The sequence below is a fragment of the Nicotiana tabacum genome, chromosome 3, assembly GCF_000715075.1.
Source record: "Nicotiana tabacum cultivar K326 chromosome 3, ASM71507v2, whole genome shotgun sequence".
Lineage (NCBI taxonomy): Eukaryota > Viridiplantae > Streptophyta > Magnoliopsida > Solanales > Solanaceae > Nicotiana > Nicotiana tabacum.
The window spans coordinates 155,746,570-155,764,491 of NC_134082.1; the positions used below are offsets into that span (position 1 = coordinate 155,746,570).

At 38.1% G+C, this 17,922-nt stretch overlaps 1 protein-coding gene across 1 annotated transcript; it reads right to left on the bottom strand.

The window, feature by feature from the left end:
• Positions 1–14,694: 14,694 nt before the first annotated feature.
• LOC107759919 (uncharacterized) lies at positions 14,695–17,239 on the bottom strand. Its single transcript, XM_016577922.2, has 2 exons — positions 16,194–17,239; positions 14,695–15,444 (listed from the first exon to the last, which is right to left on the bottom strand). The coding sequence occupies exons 1-2, from the start codon at positions 16,815–16,817 to the stop codon at positions 15,079–15,081; spliced, it is 990 nt and encodes a 329-aa protein (XP_016433408.2). The 5' UTR covers positions 16,818–17,239; the 3' UTR covers positions 14,695–15,078.
• Between the last annotated feature and the right edge of the window lie 683 nt (positions 17,240–17,922).

Consider the following 17,922-nt stretch of genomic DNA (forward strand, 5'->3'; position numbering starts at 1 on the left):
CAATGTACTGACGACCCCTGCTATCTTTATGTCAATATTCCCGTCTTTTCTTGGGAATACTAGTAGTCCTAAAAAAGTCATCATGAAAGCAATCCGTCTATGTTCTTCCCACTTTTGGCGATTACCTTTGCTGCACAACTGGTTTTCTGGCTTGTCGAATCCTCCTATGTGACCATATCTTTGATATATGAAACTCATGCTGCAAAAACCTTTTGCCAAGTCAGGGTTATGAATTGTTCTGACTATCTTTAAGGAGTCCAGAAACCGGTGTATTGCTACAGCTCTTGGAGCAATCAGATATTTGTGCCTCAAAGGGGTCTCATCGCTGCCGATATACCCTGCTATTTCTTCTAAAGTTGGGGTAAGTTCAAAATCTGAGAAACGGAAGACATTGTGCGCAGGATCCCAGTGGGGAACTAGTGCCCTTATGATATCTCCTCGTGGCCTGATATCCAACAAACTCGTGAGGCCTTTCAGATACTTCTTGATTTCGTCATGCCCTTCTTTGCCTAAATCATTCCACCAGAGCCGCAATTGGAGGGGGATTTTACTCATGATTGAAAAGGGTTCATTCGGAGTCATGCTCATTCTGCACATTTATTAATAAGATTTTAACAAACGACACTTATTCTGATAAAACAAAAGTATATGCGATTTTTTGAATTTTGAATTCTCGTATATATAAAAAAAACTTTCTAAAGAAGTCAATAACGGAAAATATTTTTGATTTTTGTTTCGAAAACTGGGAGCCTAAAAGAACTCTCTAGACCCTTGGCAAGACAAATACTTTTGCAACAAATAAAGATATATACACATTTTTTGAAGTAAAGAAAGACTTTTTTTTTTGAATTTTTCATATATATATACATATATTTGCAACAAATAATAGAAGTAAAGGCAAAATAAGACTCTCCTTTTTTCTCTTTTTTTTTATTTATTATTATTTTCGAATTTTCATAAAAACCATTTTAATTTTTTAAATTTTTATGGCAAGACAAACTATATATTTCTATTTATATTTTAAAAAAAAACAAAACAGAATAATGGCTTTTCGAAATTTCGGCAGGGTTTTGACAAACTATAAATTCCGTGCATTTATTTTTTTCAAAAATAATCAATCAATTCCCTAACCGTTATTTCTTTTTTTCCACAATTTTCCCAAATATTCAAACACCGGTCAGCATGCGGGCATGAGACAAATAAATGCACGGAAAACAATAGGATGCATCAGAATGGTCTTTTCATATCAGGTTGCTAGTCCTAGACGGACCCAACCCCTGTGTTGAGTCCCCTAAGTCATATGCAACATGATGCAAATAAGCGTTCCTACTAGGGATCCGGCATGAAGTCACGTTATTCTATGTTCAAAACCTGGGTCGGTGTTCTAGACAGTGTACCCGAGCGGACAACTCGAGTTGAGGAAGGAGCTCCTTTCCGGGAACCAAAAGGCCAACCGGCTTAGAAACTTTCCGAGCCTCTTTTATTTAGGGTATGACACTAACAGAATAAGGAGTCTCAACCAGTGAGCACATCCCCGGAGGTAAGAAGAGAAAGGTTTCGGCACAGTTTATATACAGTTCAAATAATATCAAAACGGTAAAAGCAGCATTTAGCACATTAGGCTCAGAACATAATAATCGGATAACAAATAAAGCCAAATAATAACAATTATTCTAAGCTCGAACTCTTAACCCTGAACCAGTGGTTCTGGGTTAGCCGTCCCCAGCAGAGTCGCCAAAGCTGTCACACCTCCTTTTTACGCGCCCGAGGGGCGCAGGGGGAGTTTTTCCCAATTAAAGGACAATCGAAATGGGATTGGTTTAATTATTTCAGAGTCGCCACTTGGGAGATTTAGGGTGTCCCAAGTCACCAATTTTAATCCCGAATCGAGGGAATGAATGACTCTATATTACAGTCTGCGTACCAGAAATCCGGATAAGGAATTCTGTTAACCCGGGAGAAGGTGTTAGGCATTCTCGAGTCCCGTTGTTCTAGCACGGTCGCTCAATTGTTATACTTGGCTTGATTATCTGATTTTATACAAACGTGCACTTTTATCTTTTAACCGCTTTTATCATTCACTGTTATTTTATAGGACTTGCAACGTCGTGAAAACATGTCTCGAACCCCGTTACATCAATGCACCCGTGGTTATTGACATATCTCGACTCGGTTGAGATTTGGATTTGGGTCACATAAATGTGCACCCGAATTAAGAAAAATAAATTATTAAGACGCGCCTAAAGAGACTATCGTGTTATTATTTTGGGAAGGCCGCGAAATTCGCTAAACGGCCCTCCTGAAGTCTAAGTAATTTTAAACAAATATTTACTGAGGGCCCCGCAATTTGTATTTTTATTCGGCGAGGCTCATCTCATCCTTATTTTAAAATGAATTTGCAACGTCATGGACACGCATCTCGAACCACGTCACAATCAATGTACCCGTGATTAGAAACACATTTCGATTCCGTTGAGATTTGGATTTGGGTCACATCAATGTGCACCCGAGTTTACGAAGGTAAGATTTATTAAGGCGCGTCCTAAGAGTCTAACGTATTGTTATTTTAGGGAGGTTGTGAGATTTGCTAAACAACCCGTCCTGGAAACTAAATGCTTCACTAATATGCATTTAACAAGGGCCCCGTATCTGCGTTTTGTTTATTTTTATCGAGGCTCATCTCGTTGTTATTTTTAAGGGATATCCTATAGCAACTATGTTTCTCGTCGTGTTTGTCTCTATCAATTGAAAGCAGTAAATAGCCTTAGTTGATTATAAAACCGGATTTAAAGTGCTACTACAGAATAATAAAATGTGACTGCATTTATGGACAACTAGTCGCAAATTATGGGCCCAAACCCAGCTCATGCGAGATGGCCCGACTTGGGCCCTGTTTTTCCGATACAGGCCTAGCTGATTTTCGATTTGGGCTCGGCCTTCCTGGGGTGGAGGCCTAGAACTGATTCTTTGTTCTTTATCAATTTATATGTGACAAACTAGCAAAAGGGGAAAGAACTATACTAGTAGTGGATAGTTTACATGCCTGGCCTACATTAAAAAGTATGTTACACAATTTAAACCTAAGTCTGGGATACAACCTACTGCATTAGGAATATTCATCTAACAGCCTACATATACAACTAACATTCAATCCCCATACATTGATATTTACTAGGCGTGCAAGTTACCTTCAGTATCCAAACAAAATGTAAACTATCATGCATTACATGATATTCAATACAACAGCCTATGCTTAAAGTAAACAATCTTCAATTCTTCTCTTTTTGCATTCATACTCAACTTCAAGTTACATTGACAGTATTAGTCGTGTACCTGGATGTTTGCACAATAAGAAGAGGAAGAGAAAGAGTATCAGCAGCAAGTAATCAACAGCAACAACAGATAGCAACAACACAGCAACACAACCAGCAGCAACTATGTAGCCCACAGGTGCTTGAGCATCAGACAGACAAATCCCAGAAAAAGAGCAATGAACCAACCGAAAACCCAAGATACCAAATGTAACAGCAACAGAAGACCCAATAACCACAAAACTCAGCAAATACCCAGTACAGTTCCAACAATCAAGAAGGCTAAAACTCAATCCACAGCACACAGAAAAACTCAGTATAGTAACAATCACAGCAGAAAACACACAGCCTTCTCTTAACGGAACAGTAATGACCCTAGTTAGAATAACTGACTTGGCCAGAACAGCTCAACCAACTTAGTTCCTTGTGCAGTTTTGGGCAGTGTTTTAGTCAAAGTATTCTGAAAATTTTCACTTTGTTTTTCTCTTTTCTCAAGACTAAAATGTCCAGCCCTATTTAAGTTCTCAAATGGCCTCTTTATAGGCCAAATGCACTAGTGCAGCTGAGCTGCCTGCCCTGCCAATTGGCAGAATACCCATACCCTTTAAGCCCATGCCTAAGCATCTTTGGTGCCAGCCCCTTTGTTCCCCACGCCTGGTCTTTTGTTTAATCAAGAGTTATGGGCATCATTTTATTATTCATTTCAAGCCTCATACTTTTATGTCTTGCTCCCCATTGGTATTAGTTTAATCCTAAATTAGTACCCTACTTGTCAGCTCATTTAAACTAATCTTCTGCCCCTTTTAACACCCCAGAATGCCCTTGTTAACCCTGGACTATTACTGCCCTGCCTATTGCAGCATCAGGGCATTTTTGAACTGATGAAAGTTCAAATTCAAGACTGCCTGGACTGAACCTTTTCAGTCAGTTTCACAATGCAAACAAACCATTTCAAACAATGCTGGGGCATTCAGTCAGTGGCAAGGTTCAATTAGTCATGCGACATTATTAGCTCATTCGATTCATTAGTTATAGAAAACTGATCGACGACATTTATCGAGTCGACTATACTAATTATAACAGGTAATAATCAGTCGTTCAAATAAACAACACATACAGGGACCTAAAGGGCTTCGGACAACTTGGTCAGTCACTAGGAACCTATATAAGTTTATTCATGCGACGACTATACTAATCGGACATGCTTATCATAGGATACATTTAAATCATACACAGAAACCAATCGACCAAATAAAAGGTCTTTACAGAGATGAAAGAAATTAAGAAGCTATCAGAAAACAACAAACAATTAACACGAAGCATGCTAATGACTTAATCAGCAGTTGATATAAACGAAAAAGGGAAAGAAAAACTTACCGACAAAGTTTGAAATCAAAAATGGACCCCAAATCAGACTCAACTTCGAACTCTTGAGGCCGAACAAATTTTAATCAGGGTGTTCTCACATGAGAACACCTTGATTAAGGTCTATTAGACCTCAAACCCTTGTCAAGGCCGGCCGGATTCCCCAGGTGCATGTGTTCTAAGGTCTGGATTTCCAGATCCGATATTTAGGGAGTTGTGGGTAGATTCAGACCAAACCAAGCTTGGTTTGGTCACGAGGGAGGTCAGGGGAGTGGCTGATACAAAGATGGTGAGGTTTGGTGTAGATCGAGTTTTGTCTCGAATCTTCAAATCCAGATTCGAGACGATAGGAGATGATTCGAGGTTCGTGGTTAGTGGATTCGTGTTCAGGGGAGTGAGGGGGTCTTAGAGTGTTCGGGAGGTGGCCACCGGCGTTCATGCCGCCGGGTTTTGGTGGAAGAGAAGCTAGGGCGGCTTGCTAGGGTTTGGGGTTTCAGCTTGGGGAAGGAGACGAGTGAGGGGTGGGGTTCGGATAGGGGGCGTGGGGTGAAGGGTTGAGTTTATATATGGGGAGGCTGATTGGATCTGAGCCGTTAGATCAGATGATCTCAACGGCTTAGATCTGAAGCTGAGAAATGAGACGGGGTCGTTTGGTAGTTAAACGGGGTCGTTTGGTTTAAGTGAGGGGGTCGGTTAAAATGGTTATTTGGGTCGGGTTTTGAAACGGGTTACTGATAGAGGTCCTGAGCCGTTGGATTGGCCTGGACGGATGGCTCAGATCGAACGCCCTCATACGGCGTCGTTTGAATTGCTGCTTAGGCAGCCGATTTTGGACTGGATCAGTGCTGGTTGGGCCAGTTTTTGTTTCATTTCTTTTGGGCCCAACCGATTTCCTTCCCTCTTTGTTTTCTAATTTCATTTTTCTTTTAAAACAAAAAAAATAACGAAATTAAAACTAAACAATAATGCAACATTTTAACACAATTATCACAAAATATTTAAGTAAGTGAACTAAAAGCCTAGAACGAACGATGCACATATACATATGTATTTTTTGAATTTTCTTTTAACGACAGGCATTTTTGTATTTTTGTTTGATAATGTCTAGATGCAAAATGGACAGACCCACAAATGACCAACAACACATGTTACGGAAAGATCGAAAAATTGTATAGCGAATCCATTTGCCACTATTTTTATTTTCTTTTGGAGCGATTGTCCGTGAAGCAAAAATCACGTGCTTACAACTGCCAACAGACCTGACATAGTTTTTAGTGTAGGGATTTGTGCTCGCTTTCAGGCTAATCCAAAGAAATATCACTTGACTGCTGTCAAGAGGATACTGAGATATTTGAAAGGCACTGCTGATTTGTGTATTTGGTACCCTAAAAGTAGTAATTTCAATCTAGTAGGGTATGTTGATGCTGATTATGCAGGTTTCCTTGTGGATAGGAAAAGTACCTCAGGTATGGCTCATTTTCTTGGTTCATGTCTTGTATCATGGGCCACTAAAAAGCAAAATTCATTGGCCTTATCCACTGCTGAGGCTGAATATGTTACTGCTGCCTCTTGTTGTGCTCAATTGTTGTGGATCAAACAGCAGTTGGTAGATTTTGGCATTGAAGTTGGTTGCATTCCTATCCTCTGTGATAACACTAGTGCTATAAGTATGACAAATAACCCTGTTCATCATAACAGGACTAAGCACATAGATGTTAGACACCACTTCTTAAGAGATAACTATGAGAAAGGATTAATCTCCATAGAATTCTGTGCTACTGATAAACAAATTGCTGACATCTTCACTAAAGCACTGAGTAGAGAAAACTTTGAGAGGAACGGATTGGAATTAGGGATGATTAAGATCACCTAATAGGACCAGCTCAGAATGCAAAATGAAAAATAAATGAAAAAAATTGAAAAAAAAATAATTTTTTGGCTAGGAAATCTGAACTTGTGTAAATATCTAGATTAATTTTTACTCAGGCTTCATACTGTAATTAGTATACTCCTATGACATATGTTAATATGACTCACTGATATCTTACAAAATTTTATCTATTATGGCAAATTGAGCCATGTTCAAGAGAATTCTAAATGAAGAACCTGGTTCATCAGTATGAGTTCATCTGAAAGCTAAGGTATGTTTTCTATACTCTGCACAATTAGAAATATAAATATTTAAATCATGAGCAGAAGTCCTACAAATGATTCAATTCCTTATAAAATACTATCTGTTAGCTTTGAACCAGTTCCGACTGCCTTAGAACTTTAAACCACAAAAATTGCCTAAAATCTAGGGAAGCTTAACCGATCATTCAAGCCTGCAATTTCAGGTTGATTCGACCTCTAATTGACCACTGCTAAAGCTGTCATTATACATTAAATGTTTATTTCTCTTTAAATACATATTATTACCTTCTGCCATCTCCATAATTCTAAACCGTCAAAAATCCCTCTTCAATTTCATTTGCCTTCTTCTCCAAAATTCTAACTCGTCAATTCTCTCAAGAAAACAGCGATCATGACAAACCCACAACACAATCCTGGAACTCCACCATAACCCACACCCTCTGATTCATCTACCCCTCCTCCACCCAGTACATCTCCCAAATCTAAGCTGAGAAGGGTGAAAATGCTTGCTCGAAAAATAGTAGCGTCTAGGGCTCTCAAAAAGAAATTAAATGAGAAATTAAAGGAAATCCAGGTCCAAGACTCTAACTCCAACTCTAATTATGAGTCATACAAATCCTCCAGTGAGGGGGAAGGACCTGGGTCTTCTGACTCTGAAAAGGATCAAGAATCCCTTCTAAGGTAAGTTCTTCTTTGTCTAAAAATCTAGAAACTAGGTTTGTTCTGGTTGGCCTGTTAAGGATGTAGAATTACCTAAGTTACGAAGGAGTGGAGGTAAAAAAAATCAGAAAAAGAAAAAAAAAGGATGCATATGGTGAAGAGAGAGAAAATGGGAAAAGAGTGGTTGATCATTCACCCACTGCTGATTTGCCTATGCCTGCTATCTATGGGGTTGAACAAGAAAAGGTAGAAGAGAGTGGCCAGAAGTCAGGGGGGAAGTGGTTCTGGTGAAGTTGCTGAAGAGTTATTTCATCTAAGCACACAAAGAGATGAACCTGGTTTATCTACTGAAGAGACCCTATTTGACCTGTTGAAAAAGGTTAGGGCGAGTTATGATCCTAAGAAACGAAGAACTCTCACACCAAATTCCTCTATTGCTCCTAAACCCTCCAAGAAAAGAAAGGCTTCATCCCCAACAACTACTGAAATTTCATTGCCAAAGGGAAGAGCTACAAGAAGCAGGGTGAAGCAGAGTGAGAGTGATCTTCAAAAGGCTCTAGCTGAGAGTAAAAAGAAAAAGCTGGCTAAAGGAAAAGGGAAGGTTGCAGAGTCCTCATAGTCTGTGGAGGTTGAGGAGATGTATCAGGTCCATCAGGAGGAAGTTCAAACAGTGGAGGTTCAGACCCCTAAGCCCAAAAAGCCCAAGACTTCTTCCAAGAAGTCTTCCTGTGTCTGAGGCTACTGAACCTTCATTACCCTAGAGGACAAGGTCTGCAGTGAAAAGTAAACAAGTAAGAATTTCCGAAGATGAGGTATGAAGTGGAGAAGAAGTAGAAGATGATTCTGATGGTGAACAAGACAAGCTTGCCATGTTTGGTAAAAGAAATATTTTGAAGGGTATACTGCTGAAAGACCTGGTGGAACCGGGAATGATGAGAATGGTGGATGCCTTAGCTGCTCAGGGGTGGAAGGACATGGTCCTTCAGATGGATGGTAGGCTAGCCAGGAATGAGATCATTGAGTTTATGACAAATGTAGAGGTTAAGGATGGCAAGGTTAGCAGCCTGGTAAAAGGAGTTCAAGTGTCCTTTGATGCAGAAAAACTGGGAGAGATCCTTGATATACCCTCTGAAGGGTTTGATGACTATACAAGGCAAAGGTGGCCTTGTCTGGACTCCCTTCCTACTGCACTTGACATTACCAGGAGGTTCTGTGATGCTGAAGATGTGAATGAGGCTAGGGCTGTTCAGAAAATTGGAATGAGGCATTAGCACAAGGTCTTGTTTGAATTTGTCAATAAGTGCCTATTGTCCAGACAAGAGAGAAGGCATATTGTAAATTATATGGACCTAGTTCTTATGGAGTGCCTAGAAAGTGGAAGGCAAATTAATTGGACTGCCTTTATCATCAAGCTATTGGACAGGGTCATCAATGGATCAAAGGCTCATGCTACCCCCTATGGCTTTATTCTGACTACAATTTTGGATAGGTGCAATGTGCCTTTGAAGAAATGGGAAATGGCTTCAAGCAAGGATCACTTTGGCATTACACTCTGATTGCTTGTGACTATTTGGTCAATGCCATCCCAAATGAACCTGGTTCATCCAAGAAGACTCCTATTAACAGTAAAGTCAGGGCTCTTGTTCAGGAATGTGAAGCCAAGGATGCTGAGATAGCTAGGCTCAAGACTCGTGTGGCAGAGGTGGAATCTGAGAGGGACACTCTCAGAACTGAGCTTGCCAAGGAAAATGAGACGAATGATGAAATTCTTCATAATATTTTGAATCTTCTCCAAGCCCAAAACCAATCCTCTAGCTCCCCAAGCCTTAGGAATTCTAGCTTTCTAGTATCTTCAGTGATCCAGATTAGGGGTTTTTCTATCTTTTTGCTCATGGTTTAAATTTTTTTTGTTTTTCTGGTTATGGATTATGATAACAACATATCCTCTATCAATGATATCTACTGTTTTTGCTCTTGTTCTATGTTAATCTTTCCTTGATAGTTTAAATATGTTTGCTTGATTACTGATGATTAAACCATGATTGCACTTGCAGTTGCCCCAGTAGCCATGAGTACTTATTAAAATCTGGGAATCACACTTTATATGCAACTTTGCGATGATGCCAAAAGGGGGAAGAGATATTGTGCTTTACATATTCTGAATTAAGTGATATTTATAACCTAATTAACTTGGTCCTTGATAATAAGTGAATTTTCTAAACTTTGAATTGATGGTTCAGCTGAGTTCTTACAGGATCCAAGTAAGTAAAAAGCACAGAGTTTGTCATCATAAAAAAGGGAGAATTTGTTGGCCCAAGAACAGGTGAAGTTTTGAATATTTACAAAAGAACTCAGACATGGACCAGGTCCATCTTGTGAAGCACAGTCATGATCAATCTATACATGTGGGATGCACGTGAAGGAGATAAATCTAACTGATCAAGAAGCAATATCTCCTGATCTGATCGAAAAGATTGCATATTGGATAAGGAGGAAAAGACTCCTTACATAAAGAGAACACAATTTAGGAATTAGATAGTGTTAGAGTTTGAGATCATCATGAACTCTTCTATGATAGAAGAGTAGCAATTGAATCCCAGTCAAACTCTGATTACTAACTTATTAAATGTCAATGTTGTTCTCTTTTACAGGTAATGCACATAAGCAGAAGTTAAACTTAAATTGAGAGCAAAAGAGCAAGGCAATTTTACAAGCAATTTATGTGTGATTTGAGTGTGCAATCTTGAAGCTACTCGAACGAGATAGAAGAACTAGTTCCATGTGTCTATCTTTTATTCTAGTTCAATTGTAGTAGGTGATTTTACATTGTACCTTTCAGCTTTCATAGAAACAATTGTATTAGGTACCTAGAGTGTTCAAGTTAGAGTTAATCTGAAGTTGTCGCAACAGTTGAGGTTGTGTTCCACAACGGGATTAGAGTTAATCCTTAGGTTTACAAAGAGTTTTGTAAATGCTGTTTTGGCTCAGTGATTTTAGTGGAAGTTTGGGAAAATCCTACTGAGTAGTAGGTCGTGGTTTTTTCACCTTTTGAGCAAGGTGTTTTCCACGTAAAAATCTTTGTGTTCTTTATTTTCTATATTTATTATTCCGCAAATAGTAGTAGTTGGAACACCTAGAAGAACCAGGTCCTTCTATAGTTTAGTTAAGCAAAAATTGAGTACCACACAAATCACCCCCCCCCCTCTTGTGTGGTATTGACACTTAAAACATCACTACCAACATAGTAGGTTGGCCCTAAACCTGTATGTTGTTTTCTTGGGGAAAATGGAACTTCAAAAATGTTTCGCTCGTTGCAATACTATAAAAATGAATGCCAATATGCTCGCCTCCTGTATTTCTCAAATCTTTTCATTGGATATTGGCATAAATTTAACACCCCTCTCCATCAATTTTGATGCACCTCTATGCCTTTCAATAAACATCTCCGCCATCTGTTTGAATGACATATGCACTATGGCAGTGACAGACAATCCACGTGCAGACTTCAATAACCCATTGAAAGACTCTAACATATTTGTAGTCAGGGATCTCCATCGTCTGCCACCATCCGCAGCAATGTCCACTTATCAAGGTCATGTTGCATCAACCAATGATAGGCTCTTTCATTTTACCGCCTGATCGATTCCATGCGCCTCCTGAATTTGCACTCCTAATGATCATTTGCAGCCATCCACATTAAATTATGCAAGTCCTTGTTGAGATATTTCTTCCGGAAATTGGCCTTAAGGTGCCTCACACAGTAATGGTGGTATGCATACGATTCCTGCCATTCAGGCAAATGTTGTACATAACTTAATATACCACCATGCCGATTAGATATTAGACAAATACCACCATAAAATACCACCATACCGATTAGATATTAGACAAATACCTTAACGTTGTTTGACAACGTGCTCCTTCAAGTGGTTCAAAAATAGCGTCCACGACTCTTGGCTTTCATTGGCACAGATGGCAAAAGCTAGGGGAAATATTTGTCCATTAGCATCTACTGCAATGGCGATCATCACCTTAATATCATATTTTCCATATACATGAGTACTGTCTATGGATATTACTGGCCGACAATGCACAGAACCATCAATTGCTGGTTTAAATGCCCAGAACACGTATCTGAATATATATTCTGGTATTCACACACTCCGCTCAAGCTTCCATTCAACAACAGTCCCGGAGTTAAAGTGTTGCAATGCGGCCATGTACCTGGGTAGAGATGCAAATGATTTATCCCAATCACCATAAACAATTTCAAACGCACGTTTGTGCCCTAGATATGTCTTTCTTTTGGTAATGGTACACTCATATTCCTAGTGGACAGGTGTAATACACTTTTTGATCTTGTACCTTATGGACACTTCAATGTGTGGAATCAAGACAAGAGAAATCAAGTCAACATCTACGTTGAAGTAATTCACACTGAATGTGTCCATTTCACAATTATAGGTGTCAATGTATTTACCCACTTTCCACATATTTATTTTCTTCTTTATCGCACGGAGCATCCAATTACAACCCGTAAACCATACACAGCAAACAGCCTTGTATACATCCGAAGATGACTCTCATACCATTATCTCACGGCACTCTTTTACGCAGTACATTTTCACTACCCTGATTAGGTGCCCCTTATAAGGAAAAAGCATGCCCTTTGACACCACCGTTGGTCTAGATTCATCCCATATTGTTGTCCGAATTTCGTCAATATCCCTTGTGAGGGCATCCACATCTGGCATACTTGGCAAATGATCAATGTCGGGAATATGCCTTGAATGAAACGGCACATGGGACTCGCATATTCTTGGTCTAACGGGAGGTGGAGCATGCTCCCTCGTCAAATCAGGTTGGACATTCTCTTCCTCCTCCTTATCACCCTCGTCAGGGAAGGTTGTGTCATCTCTAAACTCATTGGCATAGTTTTCACAATCACTATTCTCTTCCTGAATCTGCGCATCTGCCAGATCCTGAGTAAATACGCCGTCTTCGAGCAATTGAGTAAGGACAGGACCATCAAGTTGCTCATTTTCACTGCACAACCAAAAGAAATAATGAGTTACTAAAATTGGTCAAAATAATACATATAACTTTATATATTCACTTACAAATCATAATGTGTTGATATCCCATGATGCACATTATCTTGTTGATGCTCACTCCCGAATGGACTACCATGACCCAACACACCAAAACTAGGCATATTCCAACTGGCCGTTGGTTCATAACTTGTAAAATTCATATATGGTCGGTACCCCCTGTGGAATATATGAGTGTTAATACAAATACAATACACAAAAATATACATTGTAACACAAAAAAAAATTGAAGTTTACTACTCGGTTTGTGGATTATGTATACTAGAGGAGAAATTATTTCCTCGCTCCTCATTCGCTCGTGGAGATAAGTTTAGATCCGGCCAAAATCTTTCAGTCGGAACCTGTTCGGCTAAAACTGCTCCAAAATAACCACCCGATGATTGAGGGATTTTCCTACTTTGCGCAACCTCATTATTGCAAACGTCTTCAGCCTTGACGTACATTTCCAACAGTTTTATCACAATAAATTCCCAGTATTCATCCGGAGTCCCCAAAAAATCTCTTAGAGTTTCATCTTCAATGTTAAACTCACCATAACAAGCAACCCCTTGCGGAGTCACAGAATACGAATATCTTTCGGTTATTTTAAGATTCACCGAACGTTTGTTATCGTATTCCATTGTAAGTGGCAACTTAACATGAGACTGTGGAGATAAACTATAGCTTACTAAGTTATTCGCCACCACAACCTCCCACCCCAATATATAATAAAACTTTAATTCTTCGCTCTTAGACATTATGACAAAATGCAAAACAACTTATCAAAGAAAAATTTCAGAAGACTTGAAAATATTTATGAATGGATTGTTACAAAATCCTTCACCTCTATAAATAAGGCAAATATTAGTCCGGGGATTCACTTATTTGAGTTATAGCGTCCTAGCTTATTCGCTATACCCAGTTGAATTATTGTTATGTCAATTAAGCAAAGAAGAATTATTTGTGGGCCCACTTAATATGAATAGTGTTTTAGTAAAGAACGCTATAAATATAGCTTCTTCTTTTTTTTGAAAAACACTATATTTAACTGACCAAACGGCCGTTAAAGTATAGCGTTTTTTAAAAAAATACTATATATATTTTGGTCACTAAGTTTTTTTTTCATATATTTTTATTGTTTGAGTCCAAAAGAATCACGTTTTGGTTCCGGACACTATAAGTTATAATTATGATATCATACTGTTTTCTCTATCATGTTAACTTATATTTATTATTTTACAATTGTTAGAATACTGTAACTTATAGAAGTAATTATTTATATTTAGAGAAATGGTTAGATAAAGTGATACTCAGTCCCTAACAAATGAAGAAAAAAATGCTGGAATAATAACACATTGCAGCTCTTTTTAATGTCTCCCTAAAGGAAAGAAGAAAAAGATAAAATAAAGTGTATGCTTTATGTCAGAAAAGTTCAAAAAGGCTTACACATATAGCCAATAATAACTCTTTCAGTCCTGTGATGGGAAAGGGAAAGTCCAACCTTTCCATCACCTACAGCCTTTCACAAAGACTGACACCAATAATAGCACATAAATGGCCATTTTGCGATGCTAGTCAAGACCATACCAGAGATCATTGACTGGAAGGTACCTTTGACCAGTCCTTTTGCCATGCCCTACACATGTTTGCTCAGAACTTTTTTAGTCAGTCTTTCCCAGTGCTCTATTTTTTTTCTCACATTTCTGAGAGGTGTAGAAAATAACACAACTTGTGTACAAAAACCAGTAAGCACAGTAGCTCTTGGGACAATTCATCTCAATTAGTAGTAGTATATTTATTCACCCCTTTTGCAATTTGTCGTGTCCTACGACAAATACATACATAATATATCTAGTTTGGCTAAAAGAATGAGTTTATGTGCCCCCATAAACTACCCTATAAATCTATTCATGGCTCTCACTAAACTGGTGGCTTCACCTATTTATTTTTCTATCAGTTTGATTGTACACATTTCGACTATTCGAGTGGATATATGCTACCTCCCACACTCTTGATTAGTGAACCAAAGATAAATTATTTTTTAAACCAAAAAAAGTAATTGTCTTGCAAAAATTAGAGATTGTGAGAACCAAAGGGAAGTGTGCAAAGGAAATGGCTTAAATTGCATTCAATGAATTTATTATGTTACAATCAGCCCTTCAACCTGGAATTATATGAGAGAATATATAGTATGAAACGACAAGCATAATTTAGGTGGAATACTATCCACAAGATTGGCAAAAATACAATAATAACAACAATAAAATTAGTGAATTCCCACAAGTGAAGTACGAGAAAGGTAGTGCGTATGCGGACCTTACTCCTATACCTTAGGAAGGCAGGGAGGTTGATTCCAAAACCCTCGCTAAGATACATGATGACAATCAAATATTCATCAGCACTGTACAATAAATTGGAATTTAATAATTATAGTCTCTCCTGTTATACCTTTAATATTTTCCTAAAGTACTTGTTCACCAAATGAGTAAGAAGAATTAATGACAATATAGCAACATAATTTAGGGAGCTGATTGGTTCTTGTTACCAGCCAAAGCAAGGATGGAATTAGCAAGTTTGTTGATAGAATCCACAAGTCCATTGATTCCTTCTCTATTGATCTCAGCTTTTGACTCCTCAATTTGCAGCCTTCTCTCATGCAAAGTTAAGAGTTCTCTGTGCCTTCTCTCTTCTCTCTCTTCACAAGACTGAATTGCTTCTGCTATAATAGCAGCACTTTTGGAGATAGCAGAGCCAACTTCTTGTGATGAGTTGTTAATGTTACCTTTTGCTGTGCCACTACTGGTTCCTTCACCACTCATTCTTCTTTTCTTGGCTGGTGAATCTGAACGCTGATCACTTGTATCAGGATCTGAGCTATCACACATCTCCAATACATAAACATATCATAAATGAAACTCCATTAATATACTAGTAAATATTGGATAAATGAAATATCACTATAAGAATCTTGAGTGATTGAAACAGTCAAAACTGTCAATGTCTTCCTAGATTGATGTGTTAGATTGAAATAAATTAAATGCAAATATATAAGATCCATATCTAGCAAGCATTAAAACGTCCCTATCCTCCCCTCCTACCAAAAGGGAACATACAAAGAGGAGAGAGAGAGAAGAAAAAAAAAGATAAAAACTTTAAAGAGGCATTCAAGAATGGTTTTGTATAGGCAGTGCAAGAACAGCTGAAATGGATGAAATTAATCTTGAAAACACTCTTGATTAATAAGCTACTCTATATTTCAAGAAAAAAAAAATAGTTTGTTCTTGGAAAGTGCTAAGAAATTTTGCTCAATAGCATGAAAGTATGTTGTCAAAGTAGGAAAAAGGATTTAAAAAAAGGTCAGAATAATTATGGGAAAACCTAGAAGGATATCAAGCAAATTAAAATCAAGATTCAAAATGTAACGGGGCAAAAGAACTTTTATTTCTCTCAACCAAAGTCAAATAATATAGTTTACTACTTTATATCCAAGTCATGGGGTTCAGAAAGCAACAAACAAAGCAAATGAGAGTGGACGGACTTTAAAACAGTAGTAGTAGTACTAGCTAGTTAAATAGCGAGCATTTACAATGTTTTGTACTAATGAATAAAAAAAGTTGGAGATAAGAGTACCTACTGTGGGAAAAGGATATTGACCAGTGTAAGCAACATCAGAAAGTTGATGGGCTGCTGTTTGTGCTACTACTGTTGTTGGTGGTAATGGTAATGGTAGTGGAGGAAGTGGCAAAGCTGCAATTTGAGGTTGAGTAGATTGTTGTTGCAATGTAGGAGGCAAAGAAGCAGGCAACATTCTTTGACCTTTTCTGTCCACAACTTCAACTAATGCCTCATAAATCTCAGGCAACATATTAGTAGGCAAACTTTTTTCTTTCCTTTCATTCTTCTCAATCTTCCAATAAGATCTTATAATTTCTTCTCCACCTTCTGCTGCTTTTTCAGCCTCTCTTCTTTCATATTCTCTAACTTTCTTGAAATCTCTCATGAGATTATCCCATTTGTCATTACACTGATTTTGGCTCCTCAAACAAGAATTTCTCCAACAATAGTCCTCTACCCATTTCCATCTTAGCTCTGTTGGTTTTCCCCTTTCATTAATATCCCCTTGCCTTCTGTTTCTCCTTTCATCGTCCATTTTTTTCGCTTCTATAAGTACCATAGTTTCTTGTACTGTCCAATTCCCTTTCCTATAGTCTCTCAACATACTACTCCCGCCTTGATCACCCACCAAGATGTTATCCATGCAAAAATATATAACAGCAAAAAGAAGAAAAGGGTGTTTTTTGTTTAGCTTGTTTTTGCAATATATTTGAAAAGAAGAAGTATGGTATTTTGGGGTATATGATGGTTTATGTATGGTTTTGAAATTTGGAAATGGAAATGATGAGAAGTAGTGAAGAGCAATCTCTTTCTTCTTTTCTTACTGCATATTTAACTATCTTTATTATAGCTAGCTCCCCCTAGCTCAAAAACTTAATCTTGAAAAGTGTAAGTTTCAAACCCAAGACTAAGTGATTCAAGCAAATATGTATGGCCATAAAGATATGAGAAAAGAGGTGATAGAGAGGAGTTAATCTAAGAGATTGGGAGGGGCTTGGAAGGAAAGACTACTTAATGGAGAAAGAGAGAAGAAAACTACTACTCCGTAATGAAGAAAGTGTGTCCATTATAAGAAAAGGCCAAAGAAATCCATTCAAACTGACATATCCACAACCCCCAAAAAGAATTCACTCAGCGAGAGGGAGGGAGGGGTGGACTGTGAAGTGGGGTATAGGGGGTTCGGTGTGGGTCGGGGGTGGGGACTAGGAAGAAGGCTTCTGGGGCTAACTAGTCATTTGCTGCATGTAATTTGATGAGCATAAACACATACGTCACCACGTGGTTAATAGCTTGTTTGGCCAAGTTTTTTTTGAGGCAAAAGCACTTTTTTGGGGTCAAAAATACTTTTTTTCTAAAATTAAGGTGTTTGGCCAAGCTTTTGAAAGGAAAAAAATGCTTTTAGAGAGAAGCAGAAGCAGTTTTGGAGAAGCAGAAAAAAGTAGCTTCTCTTTAAAAGCATTTTTTTGAAAAGCACTTTTGATAAAAATACACTTAGAAGCAGTTTTTTAAAGATTGATCAAACACTAATTGCTGCTCAGAAGTGTTTTTCAAATTAATTAGCCAAACATAAACTGCTTCTCACCAAAAGTACTTTTGAGAAAAGCACTTTTGAAAAAAACACTTCTCAAAATAAGCTGATTTTTGCAACTTGGTCAAACGGGCTATAAGCCAACAACTAGCCATAATAACACCAAGACTATTTTGCACATTTTTTATAGGAGTAATTCATAAAAAGGAAAAAAGGCTAA